Below are 19581 nucleotides of genomic sequence, written 5' to 3' on the forward strand. Positions count from 1 at the left end.
GGAGATATGGATTTTTTATTCAGCGAACGCGAATAAGTCACGTTGACAACTAATGCTGGAAACGCATGTCGCGTTTTAGCGATGATACAATACAAATATACTTAGAAAATACTTTCAAAACATAGAAAACCAATAGCCTTACGAAAGGGGGCGTCATCTTCGCTGTTTCGACGGCTTTAATGGAGTGTATGTGGCTGGATTTTTTTTTTTCTTTTTTTTCCTAATAAGAACCGCTTACGACCAAAATGTTTCGTCATATTACAGATGACTCCTTTTGCCAATGTCATTTCTTCCAAACGTTGTCAAAACAAATTGGTGAACGCCTGATCTGTTTAGCGCAGATGGACCTAATTGCAGCTGGTTGCCAAAAAAAGAATAATGTCGCTATAAAATTTCTTTTCATGTGGTTTCACAGCCGATCTGGAAAACCGTTCAAAAGAATCGATGCCTACTATGGAAACAGCGAATGGACACGCGGCAAACGCCTCGTGGTGACCAAGGTTATTCGCCATCCCAAGTACAGTAGCCGAAATCATGCTAACGATATCGCCGTCCTGCAGGTACGTCACAATATTCTTTAACAATGCCGACTGTGTTTGCTCTAAGGTTGCGTGTGAAGAATTCGCATCGCGTGTTTTCTTTTTTTTTCATTTTTGCGCGTACATATCTACACACGCCGTTAGAACACATTGATCGCAGTACTGATGGCATTATGGATTCTAGCAGACTGGATAGAGACAGGCTGGCTGCACACGCAGGGCGCGTATATTTAGCAAGGAACACCCCCAAACGAATGATCATTGCATGTGCGTTAACAACACGTAAATAATGTCGGATTCTATTACACACCTTGGTCGTATTGGTTGACCAGGACATTAAAAGGACCATGATCCTCAATTTTCGATCATAATCTATGTTATGTGGATAAATCCTTGTGCGTTCACAAACAACCTGGTGAAATTGCAGCTCATTTGGTCGACCAGTTAATTTACATCAGAGCGCTTTTGTAAGCATGCGAGCGGCCCGAGAGCCGGGTAACACTGGCGCACTTGCGAGCCATGACGTAACAAGCTGCTTGCTGTGCGAACCTCTGCATTCCGGCTAACAATATTGTTCCGGGATCAACAGCGCGTGCAATCGGGCTATTTCAGCTCTGTTCGGCTTGACACTGAAATTGAAAGATTTACAGCAGCGGAAACATTGGTGGACGACGACGGCTGTGTTCCATGCAACTCACGGCGTCACACACACCATGGCAAAATGGCCGTCGCCGGAGGTGGGCGGGGTTAATAGCTGGCGACTTCTAGGGCTTATTTTGCATTTAAATTTTCTGTTACAGTCTATTTTTCAAATATGCGTATGCACAATAAACTCTCTACTTCTATTTTTCGCGGAAAACCAAAAATTTGGAGTGACCATGTGATAGCCCAAGTTGTGCAAAGGTGCGACAGGGCTCATGGTGTTAAGGATAGCTCTTGTGGCCATGCGCCGGCCGCTGGGATTGCTAATTGATAGGCTTTGGCCTTCGTGCAAATTCCATGCAAATTCTTTATGATACTCATATTACGTAAACAACGTTCGCCGTCTACCCCTGACTTAGAAACTTAAGAATGACATATACTGCAGCGACGCCTATAGTGTGTTTGGCGCCGTAGCCTTCTTAGTATCCACTGGAGCGTCTAGGTTTTCACAGCGCAGTTGTGTCGTTTCCTGCTTGCCTAGAAGCACGTTACAAGAACGTTGACCCGCCACGGTGGTCTAGTGGTTATGGCGCTCGACTGCTGACCCGAAGGTCGCGGGATCGAATCCCGGCCTCGGCGGCTGCATTTTCGGTGGAGGCGAAAATGTTTGAGGTCCGTGTACTTAGATTTAGGCGGACGTTATAAGAAACCCAAGTGGCCGAAATTTCCAGAGCCCTCCACTACGGCGTCTCTTATAATCATATCGCAGTTTTGGGACGTTAAACCCCAGATATTATTATTATAAGAACGTTATCAATTATGCATGCTTTGAAAGAGCGCCTGCCCGTGTATTTTTGATGGGCAGATATCCGGAATCTCAAGCGCTGAATAAATGGTTTGAGAATGCTTGTGCGTGTGTGCGCGCGCGTGTTGTCGTACGACGTTTCCCATACTAGCACGGGAATACTGTTCAAGCATCATGTCTTGAACCGGGCTTGGCAATGCATATCGAAGAAAGTTGAGCGACGTCAGAGGAACACAAGGTTGCAGGGGGGAGGACGCTCCCACTAGAGGGCTACTGGGGGTTCAACCCCCGCCCCCCACTTCCGCAATTTTTCTATTTTGCATGTGAATATATACGCGCACATACAAACGCACGCGCGAACATACAAAAAGTATGGTTGAACCCCCCACCCGAAAAAAATTTCTGGCTCCGCCACTGGCCGGGGGGTTTCTTCAGGGGAAAGGGGTGCAGCATCAAGTGTCAGCCCCACGTCTTTATTCAGGTAGACCTATCCCGTCATTCTCTAAAGTGCGGGGTCATGGCCACGCGGTTTTTTGGCGATAATGGCGGCCGAGAACTTCTGATGTATTCCAACAACTGTTTACTGGCCACCGTGACCTTCGAAAAGCTGAAAAAAATGTCATCGCTTCATCTTCACGTCCTGCATTCATTGCGACATTTTTTTTTTCTTTCGAAGTCGACCAAAGGCAAGGGGAGGGGGGGGGGGCAGGTGCTGCTGTAAACCTTGGCTGTTCCTAACTAATGCAAATCCCTGCGCGCGCGCCTATGAACAGCGCTAAAGATGAAACAGGAAAGACCAGTTCGCCTTGAAAGAATTCAGCAAGTTCTTGACTGTCGCAGTGCTGAGAGTGTGGGATCTATCGAGGTATCCCTTAATGAATGTGTGTTACCAATTCAGTGTAGACATTCTTTCTGCTGATATATCATGGCTCCTCTTTCTACAGGTGGAAAAGCCATTCCAGTACGGAAGCAATGCAAGACCGATATGCATCCCTGCAGCACCAATGAACATCTTCGACACCGAAACCGTAGTTGCTGGTTGGGGAAGACTCAAGGAAGGTGATGTGTGATTCACTTTAGACGCTTAATAATAACCCCCATGAACTTCTGTAACCCTGAAATTCGCAACGCATCACAAATGCTAACGTGACCTAATATCAGCACTAATTCTGATCTTAGTGCGGAAGAGAGAGAGAGAGAAAGAATTTTATTCGTAGAAATATGAGAGATCTTCCTCGCACTGTGGAGCCTTCAGTTGAGGGCTCCATTGGCTCGCACCACTCCACGTGCCCGCTGTATCAGCCGATGCTGCTCCTGCGGCTCTGAGCTAGTCAGCGCAGTCTCGCAGGAGGAATGTAAGGGTGAAGGCTGTCCCGGTGGGTGTGGGCATTCCCAGACGCAGCGATACACTTTGGGCTTCGCTACAAAGTAGGGGCCGTATGACGGATATTGTGTAGGGTGGAAGAGGTGAAGGATGAAAAGACAGGGGTATGAATTAGTCTGAAACTGCCGCCATGCAACAGCGTGAAAGTATGTTCAAACTCAATGGTTCTGTTCATAGTGCGGGGCACTTCATATATGTATATATATATATAGTAGTGGGAAAAGAATCACGCGGACCCCGATAGAATAAGGAATGAAGAAAGAAACTACGACTTTCGTTGGTTCGGCACTGTATATTTTCACTAACGTTTCGTCTGGTGGACCAGACTTTGTCAAAGTAACAAGTACATCGCGGTGGGTTTCCTTATAAACACGCTTAAAGTAGATAGTTTCAAAGAACTTATCGATAGCAAGAATGACAACATAAGATAGCGGTCACACGCAATCGACATAGATTCATGCGAGCACATTTGGGACTCGTGACAGCGAAGTCAGGTTACGCAGAGTAAGATAGATTGCACGCGCAGTTGATATGGCATTACACACTAGTGATATGACAGAATTATTGGATTGCACGTCACATGGAGGAAAAGGCGGGGGGGGGGATGACATCAGATCTGCGCTTTATCTATTTTTTTCGCGGGAGCGTCATCACATGCTAGCATTAAACTGCACTCTGAGACCACAAACAGAAAATCTACGCAGCACTAAGATCAATTTTTACTTTTTAACTTCTCCTGAAGTACGCTTCAAACACATCGAGGTTAATACGAGAAGAAACTAAAAAAACTAAAAAACTTAAAGAAATCTATAAAAACAGCACAGACACCGTACATGATGCACACAACTCAGTACGTATGCACGTAGTCTGGTATGAAAGCTGAAAAACAGTGGGTGATTACCAACGTAACCGTAGAAGAAACACGAGCGATATTAGAAAAAGAGCTGCCTATCCCGTTGAAGACACGGTTATGATTAATAGTGCTTAGTGGGAACGCTTGTAAGTGTGCCTGTGCTTTCGTTGATACCGGATGAGACGGTGTTAAACTTATAGATTAGGTAAGACTCGCGGGCTTATCCATCTTGTTTTTTTTTTCTTCTTAGTCGATGTACTGATCATCCTCCGCCACCCTCCGAAAGCTTTCTGAACCTAAGGTGGCTTTGCACTGCCTGCAGGATCGGATGCATTGCAAGCTTTCTGCACCTCATCTGGTTTTGCACTACCTCTGTGACACGCCCACTTTTGATCAAGTGACGATGTCGTGTGATAGCGTCATTATGTGACGTCATTATGAAGTCACTGTTTGCCGAAATTTCTGCCGCGACATTACCAGTGGCGTAGGCACAAATCATTTTTTTTTGTAGGGGGGGGGGGGCACCTCCTTGATCCGACATTGGGTCTTGGCATATAAGTGAGGTCGAGTGCTATTTTGTGATCTGTATTCCATGGGGAAGAAATGACAGGGAGGGGGGGCATGGGTCCGATGTGCCCCCCCTGGCTACGCCACTGGTCATGACGTCACTAGATGACGTCGACAGTTGACATCGTCGATTCGTTAAAGTTAGGCCAATTCCGAGTCGGCCCACGTTCAGGGAAGGAGGGAAGCCACAATGCACGTCTGACAATGTGGAGGTAATTTAATGCGCGTCTATCACGCTGCGGCTCGTCATGACTTGCAGAAAGTCCTGTCTCCGATTGTATAACCTAATGCATTACCAAGTGTGCAATGAACTTTAGCCTTCAAATATTACAGTGTAACACGCTGCTGCCGATTGTTTTAAGCATGAAATGCTTTTAGCTCCCGTTGTCGACGGCCTGTAACTAACCTTGAGCCTAATGCGAGCACCGTTATCCGGGCACTTCCAACGAGACATCCGGGCATTCAGGCCAAAACTTTAAGAAATTGGGGTCTTTGGCAGTCACCCCTTCTTTCAGAACTGCATTACATGACCTGGCTGCGGTCCAAACAAATTACAAAATATATTTATTCAGAATTCTTAGTGTTTGGTCACACTATCACTGAAACTGTGACTTCTTGCACGCTGAAATATTATTGACCATTTAAAATGCCAACGTTCTAAAGGCAAATGGCGCACCATACTCTTGCTCTGTTAAGCACTAGCAGGAATTCAGGGCTCTTTTTGAGCGCAGGCGTACGTCACGTAAACGGCGCACTGCCAGAGGCAGCAGTTTCGCTGCACGGGTTGCCGCATTCTTCGAGAGATGTTCCCACGCTCCGTGATGCCGCACCAGCCTACTGTCGCGTCGTGGCCGCATCGGCCGCAGACGCTAGGCAAACCTCTAGCTCTATCTCGCACAGTGACAGCAAACAATGACGTCCATATGGACGACTGCACAGTGTAGTGTGGTGTAGTGTGGTGGAGTGTGCCCTTGCGAACATGGACAAGGTTTTGTCGAGCATAATTTACGACCAATCTGTTTTGCCTGCACACACTTCATGTTCACGTGCTCTCTATTACGGATGAGCCAGTCATTCCTTTTTCTTTGATTCGCAGGCGGAATGGCCACGACACATCTCCAATTTACGACCGTCAGGGTTCTACCGAATGAGCTCTGTTCGGTCTTGTACTTCATCTTGGGCTACGTTGGTGACTTGATGTACTGCGCCTACCGGAAGGGCACCAACGCATGCCACGTAAGACGCCCAGCCTTGCTTGAGCACATTTTCAATATAACAAGCAACAAAACGTTGCCAGCAAAGCCGGACGGCTAGAATTAGTGAAAAACGTTGCGTCAGATACGGTGTATCGGCCAAGACATTCAATGTTCGCACGTGCCCAGTTACACATACCAAGTAGCACAATTTATCAACTCGGCCACATGCTCTGCAAAAAAAAAAAAACTGTAGCTCAAGTTGCAGAACGCGGAAGGCAGAAAGAGCCAGAACCCACAAAATGGAGTGAAGAGACAAACATAGCTTTGACTTCTTATTACTATTAACGCGATAGCGTTAAACAGCTCGTTTCGCAGAAATGCCAATGTCGGCGACGGTGTCGTTGGTTATGAGCGAAAAGTCAGCGTTTCCCGTGCACGAAAATTCGAGGTAGGGCAAGTAAATAAATATTTAAAAAATATTCTGTAGGAATGAGATCAGGGATTCGAGCCTGCGACCTCTCGGTGATGCGTTTAGCCGCTCGGCCACCACGCATACGACCTGTAGCACACTAACGGCGAGCCATTTATATACACCATTTACCGCTGATGTACGCACTTCTCGGAGGTGCTTCATCGTGGCAGAGGCTTCACTATCTTTCAGCACCTTTGCGCGTAACAAAGAAGGACGAAATAAAAGAGCACCCATGGACAATTGTAACTGCGCTTCTCCGTGTGTGCTCTTCTCTTACGTCCTTGTTTGTTACGCGCAAAGGTGCTAAAAGACGCATTTGTTCCAGCTAGGCCGACTAGCAATTTCGCTTCACTATCATGCGCAAGATGGCGCAAAGGGCCCACGCGCGTTCTTTGAACGCCATCGCGCCCCGAAGGGCGTTCGACTTTCCTTGTGGCACGGTTTAGGTGGCCACCGAGAAGCGAAGCTAGGCGAGCGATTGGGAAGGCACATGACCAGGATTTTGGGTACATATGCACGTGCCGCCATCTCTCGTCGGTGACTGGGGTGGCCTGCCGTAACTAAATGGGAAATAGGCGAAAAAAATTCTATCTGACGAAAAACGTTAGTTGTCAAAAACGACTCCCGGTTCTATACAGTAGAGACTTATTTGAACATTCTGTTAAAATTACAGTGTCGCACCGCAAACCGCGTGGTTCCCGGAAGAGGAGGAGGAATAAACATTATTATGAACCAGCAATTTAAGTTCCTCGGCGTAGGCCTCCCACGTGGGGACGTCGACGTCTTGCCTCTTCGCCGCCTCGCAGGCTTGCTGGATGGTCCATAGCTGATCATCGAGGGGGGAGCTGCGCAGGGCAGTGCACCATCTCGACGAGAGGGTCTCGGTAGTAACATTCTGGTACTGGACGGGACATTCCCACAGCATGTGAGGGAGAGTGTTTAAAATTTTACAGTGGAGTCCCATGTGTTTCTAATGGGCGGTGTTCAATTGTCCTGGGAAGCCACACGCTTTGTAGTGCAATACTGTAATTTTAGAAAAACGTTCCAGTAGGTCTGTACTGTATAAAACCCCGAGTCGTTTTACAGCGAAAGCTGTTATGAGATCATTTCACCGGCCGTTTTTGGCGCCGTAGTTGTCCGCCGCCGCCGCCTCCGCCGGTGTCCGTAACCAGTATCGCTCGAAATAAGAAAAAAAAAAACGAAATAAGAAAAAAACTCCAGGATGGAACGAGGTTCGAACCTGGGCCCTCTGCGTGGGAGCCCAGTATTCAACCTCTGAGCCATGCCGGTGCTTGAAACTGCTTTGCAAAAAGGTCCTATACAGGCTTCATGTCGGGAAGGAACCACATTAGCATATGCAATATAGCGTGGTAGAAGAGTAAAATAAGCACCAAGCGTTACACAACGCGAATTTTGTAACCAGGCGTCACACAATGCAAATTCCGCAACGAGTAGGTTGTTGAATGCTTCCAACCCATTACAAAGGGCTCTGCCATAATTCTTCATCGTCATCAGGCACAGCATCAACAAAGTGCGCATAATGCCTTATATAGGTTTAGCAGGTACCAACGCTCTCCGTAGAATGACGAAAAATGGCACAGTGCCTGCTGCCCTACTTTTCAAAAAGTACAATGATTTATAGCGTAGTGGGTTCCTCGCAAGTGCACTTGTATTGGTTGCCAAGGAAGCCCATAAGCTCATGATCCACTTCCTCGGGGTCTCAGTAAAATTACAATGACTTATAGCGTAGTGGGTTTCTCGCAAGTGCACTTGTATTGGTTGCCAAGGAAGCCCATAAGCGCATGATCCATTTTCTCGGGGTCTCAGTAAAGTTCTTCGCCCCCCCCCCCGTCTCTCTCTCACGTCAACGTATGTTATACAGCATGACAGGAGAGGGAAATAGCGACCGGGCGTCACCCAATGCAAATTACATAACTGGTGGGCCGTTTAAAGATTCCAACCCATTACAAATGGCTGAGCCATAATTCTTCATCGTCATCAGTCGTCGCTTCAACAAAGTGCACATAATGCGTTACAGACGTGTAGATGGTGCCTCGCTTCTCCGCAGAATGACGAATAATGACTTAGTAGGTGCTTCCCAACTTCACAAAAATTGTGATATATGGCGTAGTGGGTACCTTTCTAGTGTACTTGTATTGTAGCCCCAGGAGAGCTTAACGGGCTCTAGATACGCCGCTCTTCCAGCTTTCGCTGTGACTGTGCTGCGGTTTCACCGCAGGCCTGGCGTTTTTTTTTTTTTTTTTTTTGATAGCTTGCTTTTTTTCAAGAGATGTGGTTTTTTTTCGCCCATTTCCCATTCAGTTATAGCAGGACGCCGGTGCTACCGCCAAGAGACGGCGCCATGCACAAATGTCCCCAAATCCTGAGAATGATACGAACACGGTCCGATTACGCTATAGCGTTCTACTCTTGAAAGCGAAGCTCAAGCGTCTTCTCAGTTTTAATACCCAGTTACATATATTTAGCAGAAACAATGTTGAGCCTGTTGGTGTTGCTCAAACTCTGTTTATCAACACCAACGTGCTCAACGTACCCCACATCAAGCAAGGTATCTATATACATAGCTCCAAGATTAACTTCGGAGCAATAGCTCAAAATATTAATCATGGATATAAACCTTGAGGCCTGCGAAACTCTATAGGGGCTCTGTAAACCCAATGTTATCATCAACATCCGAGATTACCACCAATTTCGTCTACGTCCCGTTGGCACCAAACAGACCAGAAAGCAGCTGCAAAGCACCTTCTGAACACCACCGGTGGACAAGCAAGTACTGGAGACTCCATCAAAAGGAGAGGTGACCTTGTACTCCAGTCAGCGAGAACTAGTATTTTCGATGACCCTCCCCCGTGAGTAGAGGAGTGCCCCGGCCAGGCGATCTGTCGTGTATGAGCAATCATCTAAAAAAGTGACTGTAATGAATACATGCCAAAGTTTCTGGGCGCACCCTGTCTACTATAGTCCACCCTGTCTATCTATCAGAAGCAGCCACTGTGGGGGAAGGAAATCGCTGCCGCCGGGTACGTACTGGTATAAAAAAAAGTACAAGCGCGCTTACGGCCCACTGTTCGACAAAACCGAGTTTCAAGGTAGTACACTGATCCCGTTGCAAATTAATAGCAGAGTACCGTCTTACCCAAAGAAACCGCCACATCTTTCTTTTAACAGCAGAGCTGTTTAGGCTCGGAGAAACTCCGTTACTCGCGAACAAAGATTGTCATCATCTCGAACAGGCACGCGCTCTCTTCATCCTCTTCTTCTTCTGATTCGCTCCCAGGACACGTGAGCCGTTTGTCCGGCTTGGGATGTAATAACTGATGGGCGAGGGAACGAGCACAGAGAGAGAGATAGAAAGAAAAAGAGAAAAAGAAAGGGAAGAAAGACTGAAAAAGATAGAAAGACAGAGAAAGCAACATATGGAGAGAGAACCAGCCACAAGAAAGAGATAGAAAAGACAGAGCTGGACAGAAAGAGAGAAAGATATAAAATCAAAGAAAGAGAGAGAGAGAGAAAAGGAAGCGAGAAATAAAGAGAGTGAGAGAGGGAAGAACGCGAGAAAGATAGAAAGAGCAAGAAAAAGGAAGAGAGCGAGAAAGAAAGAAATATAAAAAAAACGCCAGGTCTGCGGTGAAACCGCAGCACAGTCACAGCGAAAGCTGGAAGAGCGGCGTATCTAGAGCCCGTTAAGCTCTCCTGGGGCTACAATACAAGTACACTAGAAAGGTACCCACTACGCCATATATCACAATTTTTGTGAAGTTGGGAAGCACCTACTAAGTCATTATTCGTCATTCTGCGGAGAAGCGAGGCACCATCTACACGTCTGTAACGCATTATGTGCACTTTGTTGAAGCGACGACTGATGACGATGAAGAATTATGGCTCAGCCATTTGTAATGGGTTGGAATCTTTAAACGGCCCACCAGTTATGTAATTTGCATTGGGTGACGCCCGGTCGCTATTTCCCTCTCCTGTCATGCTGTATAACATACGTTGACGTGAGAGAGAGACGGGGGGGGGGGGCGAAGAACTTTACTGAGACCCCGAGAAAGTGGATCATGCGCTTATGGGCTTCCTTGGCAACCAATACAAGTGCACTTGCGAGGAACCCACTACGCTATAAATCATTGTACTTTTTGAAAAGTAGGGCAGCAGGCACTGTGCCATTTTTCGTCATTCTACGGAGAGCGTTCGTACCTGCTAAACCTATATAAGGCATTATGCGCACTTTGTTGATGCTGTGCCTGATGACGATGAAGAATTATGGCAGAGCCCTTTGTAATGGGTTGGAAGCATTCAACAACCTACTCGTTGCGGAATTTGCATTGTGTGACGCCTGGTTACAAAATTCGCGTTGTGTAACGCTTGGTGCTTATTTTACTCTTCTACCACGCTATATTGCATATGCTAATGTGGTTCCTTCCCGACATGAAGCCTGTATAGGACCTTTTTGCAAAGCAGTTTCAAGCACCGGCATGGCTCAGAGTTTTCAACCGTGAGAAGAGAGTACATCCTGTCTACAATTGTTTCATGTGCAACAGCAATTCCATGCGAGGTACCCAATCGGGTACATCCTTTTGCATTTTTTGCAATTCAAGAAACGAAGTCAGCGTCTCACAAAAGTAATCTATGGCTCGCCGAGCGTCAACATCAGCGTTACGTACAGCCATTCGGGACCTCCAAATGCTGTAAAGCGCCAATAACATTGTGATATCATAAGGAAATCCATCATCATTTTCAATCATCAAATACCTTGTGCCCTGTGCGTCCAATGGGAAATCTTTCTTTAGTGTCCTTTGCAGGACGTCCCAGAAGAACACCCCGTCCCAGCATTCCAGAAAGACATGCTCAATGGTTTCTGGTTTGCGACATAAAAAGCACTGGTCACCCCACGGAACGAACAACCCCTTTTCGGACATCATCATCATCATCATCATCAGCCTGTCTACGCCCACTGCAGGGCAAAGGCCTCTCCCATGTTCCGCCAATCAACTCGGTCCTGTGCTTTCTGCTGCCACGTTATACCTGCAAACTTCTTAATCTCATCTACCCACCTAATTTTTTGTCTCCCCCTCACGCGTTTGCCATCTCTTGGAATCCAGTCAGTTACCCTTAATGACCACCGGTTATCCTGCCGACGTGCTACGTGGCCGGCCCATATCCATTTCTTCTTCTTAATTTCAACTATGATATCCTTAATCCCCGTTTGTTCCCTGACCCACTCTGCTCTCTTCCTGTCTCTTAAGGTTACACCTATCATTTTCCTTTCCATCGCTCGCTGCGTCGTCCTCAATTTAAGTTGAACCCTCTTTGTAAGTCTCCAGGTTTCTGCTCCGTAGGTAAGTACCGGTAAGATGCAGCTGTTATATACCTTCCTCTTGAGAGATAGTGGTAGATTACCATTCATGATTTGATAGTGCTTGCCGAATGAGCCCCATCCCATCCTTATTCTCCTAGTTATTTCACTCTCATGGTTCGGCTCCGCGGTTACTACCTGTCCTAAGTAGACGTACTCCTTTACAACTTCCAGCGTCTCGCCACCTATCGCAAAGCCCTGTTCTCTGCCAAGATTGTTCCACATTACTTTAGTTTTATGCATATTAATTTTCAGACCTACTCTTCTACTTTCCGTATCCAGTTCAGTAATCATGAGCTGTAATTCGTCTCCCGCGTTACTCATCAATGCAATGTCATCAGCGAATCGCAGGTTACTGAGATACTCTCCATTAACTCTTATCCCTAATTCTTCCCAATCTAGGGCCCTGAAAACCTCCTGTAAACACGCGGTGAATAGCATTGGAGAGATCGTGTCTCCCTGTCGTACGCCCTTCTTTATTGGGATTCTGTCGCTTTCTTTATGAAGGACTATAGTGGCTGTGGATGCGCTGTAGATGTCTTCCATTATGTTTATATAGGCTTCGTCGATGCCCTGATTCCGCAGTGCTTGCATGACTGCTGATGTCTCCACCGAATCAAATGCCTTCTCGTAATCTATGAAGGCTATGTATAGGGGTTGGTTGTATTCCGCGCATTTCTCTATCACCTGATTGATAGTATGAATATGGTCTATTGTTGAGAAGCCTGTACGAAATCCTGCCTGGTCCCTTGGTTGATTAAACTCTAATGTCCTATTAATTCTGTTAGCAATTACTTTTGTGAATAGCTTGTAGACAACGGACAGTAAGCTGATGGGCCTGTAATTCTTCAGGTCCTTGACGTCCCCTTTCTTATGGATCAAGATGATGTTGGCATTCCTCCAAGATTCTGGTATCCTCCCTGTCGAGAGACACTTCGTATACAGGGTGGCCAGTTTCTCTAACATAATCTCTCCACCGTCTTTCAGCAGGTCTGATGTTATCTGATCCTCACCAGCGGCTTTGCCTCTTTGCATTCCCTTTAGGGCTTTCTTTACTTCTCCTGTTAATACTGGTGGGTTGTCAGATTCCTCTGGGATATTATTTTCGGACAACCACGTCTTAACTGGCAAGACACCAGCATGAAGCTTAAAGAAGAAAGTTTTAACCCCCGGACGCACAGGCATGCCTGAAGCCCTGCAATAAAGACAAAAAAAAACCGGCATGGCTCAGAGGTTGAATACTGGGCTCCCACGCAGAGGGCCCAGGTTCGAACCTCGTTCCATCCTGGAATTTTTTTCTTATTTCGTTTTTTTTTCTTATTTCGAGCGATACTGGTTACGGACACCGGCGGCGGCGGCGGCAGCGGCGGCGGCGGCGGCGGCGGCGGACAACTACGGCGCCAAAAACGGCCGGTGAAATGATCTCATAACAGCTTTCGCTGTAAAACAGACAAAGATGTAGAAAAAAGTCACAGTTTCTCCGTGCGGGCGAAGCAGCGTATGCGATAGCAACAAATTGAAATGTCACACGAAGAAATGCAAGCAGCTTGAAACTTGCAGCGCGCTGCTCAAGCACAATGGACGCACGAAAAGAACGCACACAGGACGACCGCGAACAACTGTCACAGCTCGGCACTTGCAGCGCGCTGCTCAAACACAATGAAGGACGCACAAAAAGAACGCACAGGTGTACACAGGATGAGCGCAAAGCAACTGTCACAGTTGTTACTTTGTGTTTGAGCAGCGTGCTGCAGGTGTCGTCTATGACCGACCAACTAGCTAGCAGCTCACTCCTTTCGCAAACGCCGCAGACGCAGCGAGCGAATTGACCTTCGTGTGGTCTATAGCTTCAAGATAAACTTTTCGATTATAGCACAAGACGCACAAACCTCCCCCCACACGAGATGAGTGCGGAGCACGGCTGGCAACGCCCTCTAGATCAAATTACCAGCCGTAGGCGCGCATTACAACTCCGGCGAAACATGAGGGGCGACGCCCTTTAAAGCACGTCATTCGCGCCATCTCGCTGGTGACAGTGAACACGCTGAAGCACCTCCGAGTTCTGCGTACTGCAAGCGGTAAATGGTGTACATAAATAGCTCGCCATTAGTATGCTGGAGGACGTATGCTGCTTGGCGGAGTTGTCCAACACGGCGCACAGCGGTGTAATGAGCTGCAGGTTCGAGTCTCCGGTCGCGCACTTCATAAAATATTTCGTCTGAATTATTTTTCGTTGCCGCTTTCATAAATATAAACGTACATATACATATACGGAACAATATGCATTTTTGAAATGGGCAGCCCGAAAGCGAGGACATGAGAAGTACAACACTACTTGCCAACTTCTTGCAAACTTGCCCGAATGTCAATTCTTCTGATATACGGAACATGACGGCAACGGCAAAAACCCGCCAAGAATGTCCATATAATCGCTATCCCAATAAAACAGAGAGGAAAGGGGAAAGAGAGGCAAAAAAAATAAAGAGCAACAAAAAAGGACAGCCAGCTCTGCACTTTTTTCAGGCTTGGTACAAATAGTACGAAGCTGCCTTCTCTGATTTTTTTTTTTCTAGTCGGTGTGGCATGCAATGTTTATCGCTGTGCTCAGGTCAATGAGCGTTGTTTTTTGACAAAGAAAATGGTTGTATCTAAAGTGATTTCGCGATGCCGCCGTCAGCAGCAAACAGGGCTAAATAAACTACAACCAATTTTTTCATGTTCGCGTCATTCTAATATTCAACTAAGCGAGCTTGTAGGCTGCTCTTTTTATTAACGGTCATCGTGTTTGATGTTAATAATTTGCGACAGTTAAGTGATTTCCTCTCTTGTTTTATTCCATGTATATGCATTCATTGTTTGTTTATTTAGGCAGTGACAAAAATGGAAAAGCTAGATTTACCTTTTCTGGGAGCCAGATACAGAAAACGACAACATAAAGGCACAAATACCTGAGAAAGTACCAGACCCATTTACCACACGCAGATCACTCAGTAAACAGAGATTAGTTTCGTATAGCATGTGCCTGACACGACGGTATGTGTGATGTGTGTGGGCTTTATACGGCGGTATGTGTGATGTGTGTGTACGGTGTGTGTGGTCTTTATAAGTCAACGTTGCAGAAAACATCCTCCTCGAAGGCACCCGTGTCACGAGCGCCATACTCTTTTTTTTTTCAGGGTGACTCCGGCGGGCCGCTTATGTCTAGAGTTATCGGAGGCCGCTACGTGCAAGTGGGCATCGTCTCTTTCGGTGCGAGCTGCGAAGGAGCCTACATACCGGCAGTGTACGCGCGCGTCGAAACGTACACACCCTGGCTTAGGCAGGTGGTGGGCTCCTTCGACAAGGCCTACTCGAACGAAGTGCCTCTGCAGCTGGCATCGTACACCGTACCGCAATGGCCTTCCATCTTCCACTTTCTCTGAGAAGCTACGCTCCTTTCTTCACCCGGAGCCTTGACGGGGAGATAATAAACAGGAGAATGAAATGCATATTCAATTCTGGCAAACCTAACATTCCTATAGTCGGATAGAGCTTAAGGAGTCTGAAGAGGCGGGGCACCCAGGTGCCCGAAGCGCGGCAGCCGATCACCTCCGCGACTGATGAAGTAGTCCCGCTTATACACTCGGCAATACTGGCCACATGCGGTGTCACCAGGCATCCGGGTCACGACGCCAGCCTAAAGAACGCGCCCATGGGCACAGGCTTGTGTGCGTCCGCCTTCGAGGAGGAAATGCCGCGGATTTCTAAAGTTTTATGCGACTGTGGTGAATGTTTGAGTGGACATTTACATCTGTTTTCTGCGTTCCTTCGAATCACCTTCACTGACGTCATGCAATACATACAACGGGGGTGCAACTTAAAAGAGAGCGTCATTTCCTGCTGAAAGGGGGATGCACGTAAGCTTGCGCCAATGGGAGCGCACTATAGACTGACGTCATGAGACGAACGACCAGTGGTTCCGCCTCCGAAGAAAACATTCACGAGCGCACGAGCGCCACCATCTCTTAAGACGCGAAGGCCATCGGCTGCTGCGCTTCAGTCATCGCCGTGAGACCTCTCTGGCCTTTGTCTGAATGTTGGGCTGCGCTTAGGAAGCTTCAGACATCACCCTTGCACCAGCTGCCATCTCTAGGTGGGCCTTCACGCATCACCTGGAGCAATGTGTCCATACTGTTCCCTTCCACAGGCGATGACTGGTGTCTGCCAAGTATTACGCACTCGTCAAGCTTTCAAGCGGAACGCTCTCACCTCCTTCTGCAAGACAACCTTCACTACAGTGCCATTACCATTCGCGATGGTTTCGTACACGACAACAGACACCACACAGCGCTGCTGCAAATCACTCACCAACACAGTTCTTACAGCACGCAAAATCTCCACCATTATACGAGCGGTTGCCCGAAAGTAACTGGAACTCTGTGGTTGGCGGAGCTACCGCAGTAAGCAGTTCCCCGCTGGGCGAGCGTCGCGCAACTCCTTTCGAGTACATTGCATCTAGTGGTTTCCCGGTACATACCTAGAAGACGACATTGCGCATGCTATTGACCTTGAAGCTCAGCTAACGTAAATTCCCTCCTCGCACGTGCGTCGTCATAGCAACGGCCAAGCGCAGTGTCGGTTTTTTCTCCCCCGCGCATCTCTCTCCGTCGGTCGGAGAGAGCAAACCGGCGGGCGGGCGCGCCTCGATACGTCAACTCCTGTCTCGGGACTTCCGCGCTGACAATACGAAGACAAATGTGAAAAACGTGCCGCTTCTTTCCGCTCGAGAAAGCAAGCGCGAGGGTCACTACTGATACATGCTTTCCGCAGTGGTTGCCACAGTTACTCGACAAGCTTTGTTTAACCCCGTTCAACCACATCCTTTTATTACTTTTGCTGTCTTGCTGCGATATTGAACCAATGGCTGTGGTTTCTAATGCAGCTTTTTTTCCGGTCCCAACCACTTGTGAAACTGCAAGCATGTGGCCAATAAACGCGAACTCAAGCTTGTGGCGCCACGGCGCCGGTGGGTTCAACTACCCAGGTAGCCCACACGGTCTACAAAACGTCAATTTTAGGGACAAATGTGATGAAAGGGATTTTAAACCAATTTCGACGTTTTAAAAACGACACAGAAAATGCCGGATTATATCTCTTGTTTGTGACGTCTAGAAGACGCACTTTGTAACAGGTTTTCTCGCCGAGCAGCACATCGCGCGCCGTTTGGTCCCTGCATGCACGGGCATGCACAAACCGCGGCGAATTGAAATTTAAACTCGAACCTGCGCACGCCATCTATCATTGCGATAAAGAAAGTAACGCGCGAAAGGATAAAGGCGTGTGGTGTCGACATTGCATTAGCAATCATGAAGACTTAAAATTTAAGTTCGTTAACCAGCAAACTTTACGTAATATACTCGCAGCGATAACCATCTAACTTCCTCACGAAGGTCTTACAGCGCTGACTTTGTATTCATCCGCTCGACTGTCGCTTCTGCTATGTCAGTTAAGCTCGTCGGTTTCGCACGTGCGGTCACGCTCACTGGTCATGCCCTCTTGTGCTTTGTTTCGTGCTTGTGTCGTGATTCGTGGAGGCTATGAACGCAGCTGTGAAGAAACTATACTTCTCTGCGCGTTAAACTTGTGGACCGAAATGCAAGTATGTCACTGTGGAGCGACTGTTACGCTGACTGATGGTTAGGCCTAGTCCCGTAAGATTCCCTGCGGAAAATTGCACTCATCCGCTTGCGCGCGGGACGCTCTCGCAATTTCCTTTCTTCTATGCTCGAGGGACGCACGTGGTAACGTTGGCGTGCGATTAGTTTTCTTTGGATTTGCGGATTCTTTAAACCACGGGCTTCTGTCGTTTTCGAAGGTAGGTTCATTCTTATTGCATTTGCACTCAGTATTTCAGAGACATGGCATGAAAAAGAGTGTTGCAAACGTTGCATCACGGGTTGCATGTAGGACACGTTCCAGCAGTACGTGACTGCAGAATTTATTCAGCGTACATCATAAAGCTGTGCCAACGTAAATGCAGGCCATTGTTTCCGTTCACGTTCGAACGGACATGAGCCAAAACTGTATATTTCTTAACCTAATTTCAGTAAACTGGCCGTATGTTCTTTCTTGGCCTCTTGATCGGGTAGTTTCAAGGTATACATTAGCTAAAGCTGCGTGTGCCACTTAATAGGCAGCTTTAGGATAGGGTACGCAAATATAGCGTTCGTTGGGTACGCAGTACCAAACGACAACTAACTGTGGTCTGCGTAAAAGTGATGCCACTGCACAAAGCACTCTTGCAGCATTACCTTTTAATTCTATATTGCTTTTCGGGCGACACACACACAGCCTCGTGTAACAAGACGGCAACCCCCGGCACGATCGTGACGTCGCAAAACCATACTTGCCGAGCCGCCATGCAGCCGGACAAGGCGTACGTACGTACAGTCACGAATTCGCAAGAACAGCCTGTAACCTTTCGGGAATGAGTGATGTTGAAGCCTCCTGCGTTGATCTCCCCGCGTTGTACGCACGTAACACGCAGGCCGCCAGGGCAGGTGCCATAATGACCCAGCAAGAACACAGGCTGCAAAAAGCACGTCCCCTGCGATCGTTCCAGGTTTATATGACAACGCAGAAGCAAAGACAGCAGCGGCAGAGCAATGGCAAAGAGGCTTGTAACTAGCAGTATTGAGAGACAGGTGCCTTACTCCTTGCGATTAATGCGATTAGCCTTGGGCCGCAGAAAAACGCCTACCCATGTAAAGAAGACACAAGATCCGAGTAAGAACAAAAAACAATGAGAACAAACGAGAGTGCAGCGAATGCGGTGTACCGGCGGCTCCACGTGTTTCCGCAGCATGCACATATCCCGGGGTGCCGGCGTAAATTGGGTCTAAAAGTGGGTCCCGCCAGGCCTAATTAACGCGATCAGTACACAAGCGAAAAAAGCAGCACGGTATGTCTGCGCGAGAAGCCCTGGGTGACTTAAATCATCATATCTGCGGCAGAAGAAGCAAAAAGGATCAGAAGGTAAAAGTCGACCGTTGTTTTAAGCCAGTAGAAGTCGCGAGAGACAGACAATAAACGAACACATTCTAAGAAAAGAAAAAAGAGTCATTTGACTCTTTTTTTGTAAGTCCTGACTTTTCACGTACGTTACTCTCTTTAAAGAGACACGTGAACTCTCCTTGCAGATCATTATACTCTCGTCGGAGAGTCGTGGGACCCAGAAGAGTGTTAACGTGTCCATTTAAAGAGAGTAATATACGTAGCAAGTCAGGACACCCGGAAAAGGGTAGCACATGCTCTTTCTTTTCTTAGAGTGTAGGCATACGTTTAGTCCTCTTTGAGGCATACCTGCTCAGCTGATTAGCCTGGCACAACGTTTAAACTTGCGCGGGCTTCTGTAATTTAGCAACCAATGCTCAGTGACGGCATGTGCTGAGTTCAGGGGAAAATGTAATAACCCCACATGCACGCCGACTCCTCGCCGAATCTTCTCGCTCGAAGAACGTGCGACTGAGCTTCTTGCGCGCGGTTTACGTCGTCACGCTTAAAAAAAGGCAGTGACTTGACTTTAATTGGAGCCGACAAGAGCAAGACGCGGTAACTGCGCCCGGCCTAATTAAGCAAGCTCGTTTCCTTGATCGTGACCTCCCCTTTCTCAACCCTCCAAATCCCTCGCCCTGTGCCTGATAAGAAGCGTGAAGTGTTGGAAACGAGCTCGGTCGGTAGCTAGCCTCCTGGAACCTTCACGCAGGC

General features: G+C 47.6%; 1 protein-coding gene across 1 annotated transcript in view; it reads left to right on the forward strand.

The window, feature by feature from the left end:
• LOC119403118 (tryptase) overlaps window positions 1-15277 on the forward strand; it is a 43976-nt gene extending 28699 nt beyond the window's left edge. The window contains exon 3 of the mRNA XM_037668526.2: window positions 15159-15277. Within this exon, the coding sequence (XP_037524454.2) occupies window positions 15159-15257 (99 nt within the window). The 3' untranslated portion in view covers window positions 15258-15277. The remainder of the gene's footprint in view (window positions 1-15158) is intronic.
• Window positions 15278-19581: the final 4304 nt, after the last annotated feature.

Source organism: Rhipicephalus sanguineus, chromosome 8 (assembly GCF_013339695.2).
Source record: "Rhipicephalus sanguineus isolate Rsan-2018 chromosome 8, BIME_Rsan_1.4, whole genome shotgun sequence".
NCBI lineage: Eukaryota > Metazoa > Arthropoda > Arachnida > Ixodida > Ixodidae > Rhipicephalus > Rhipicephalus sanguineus.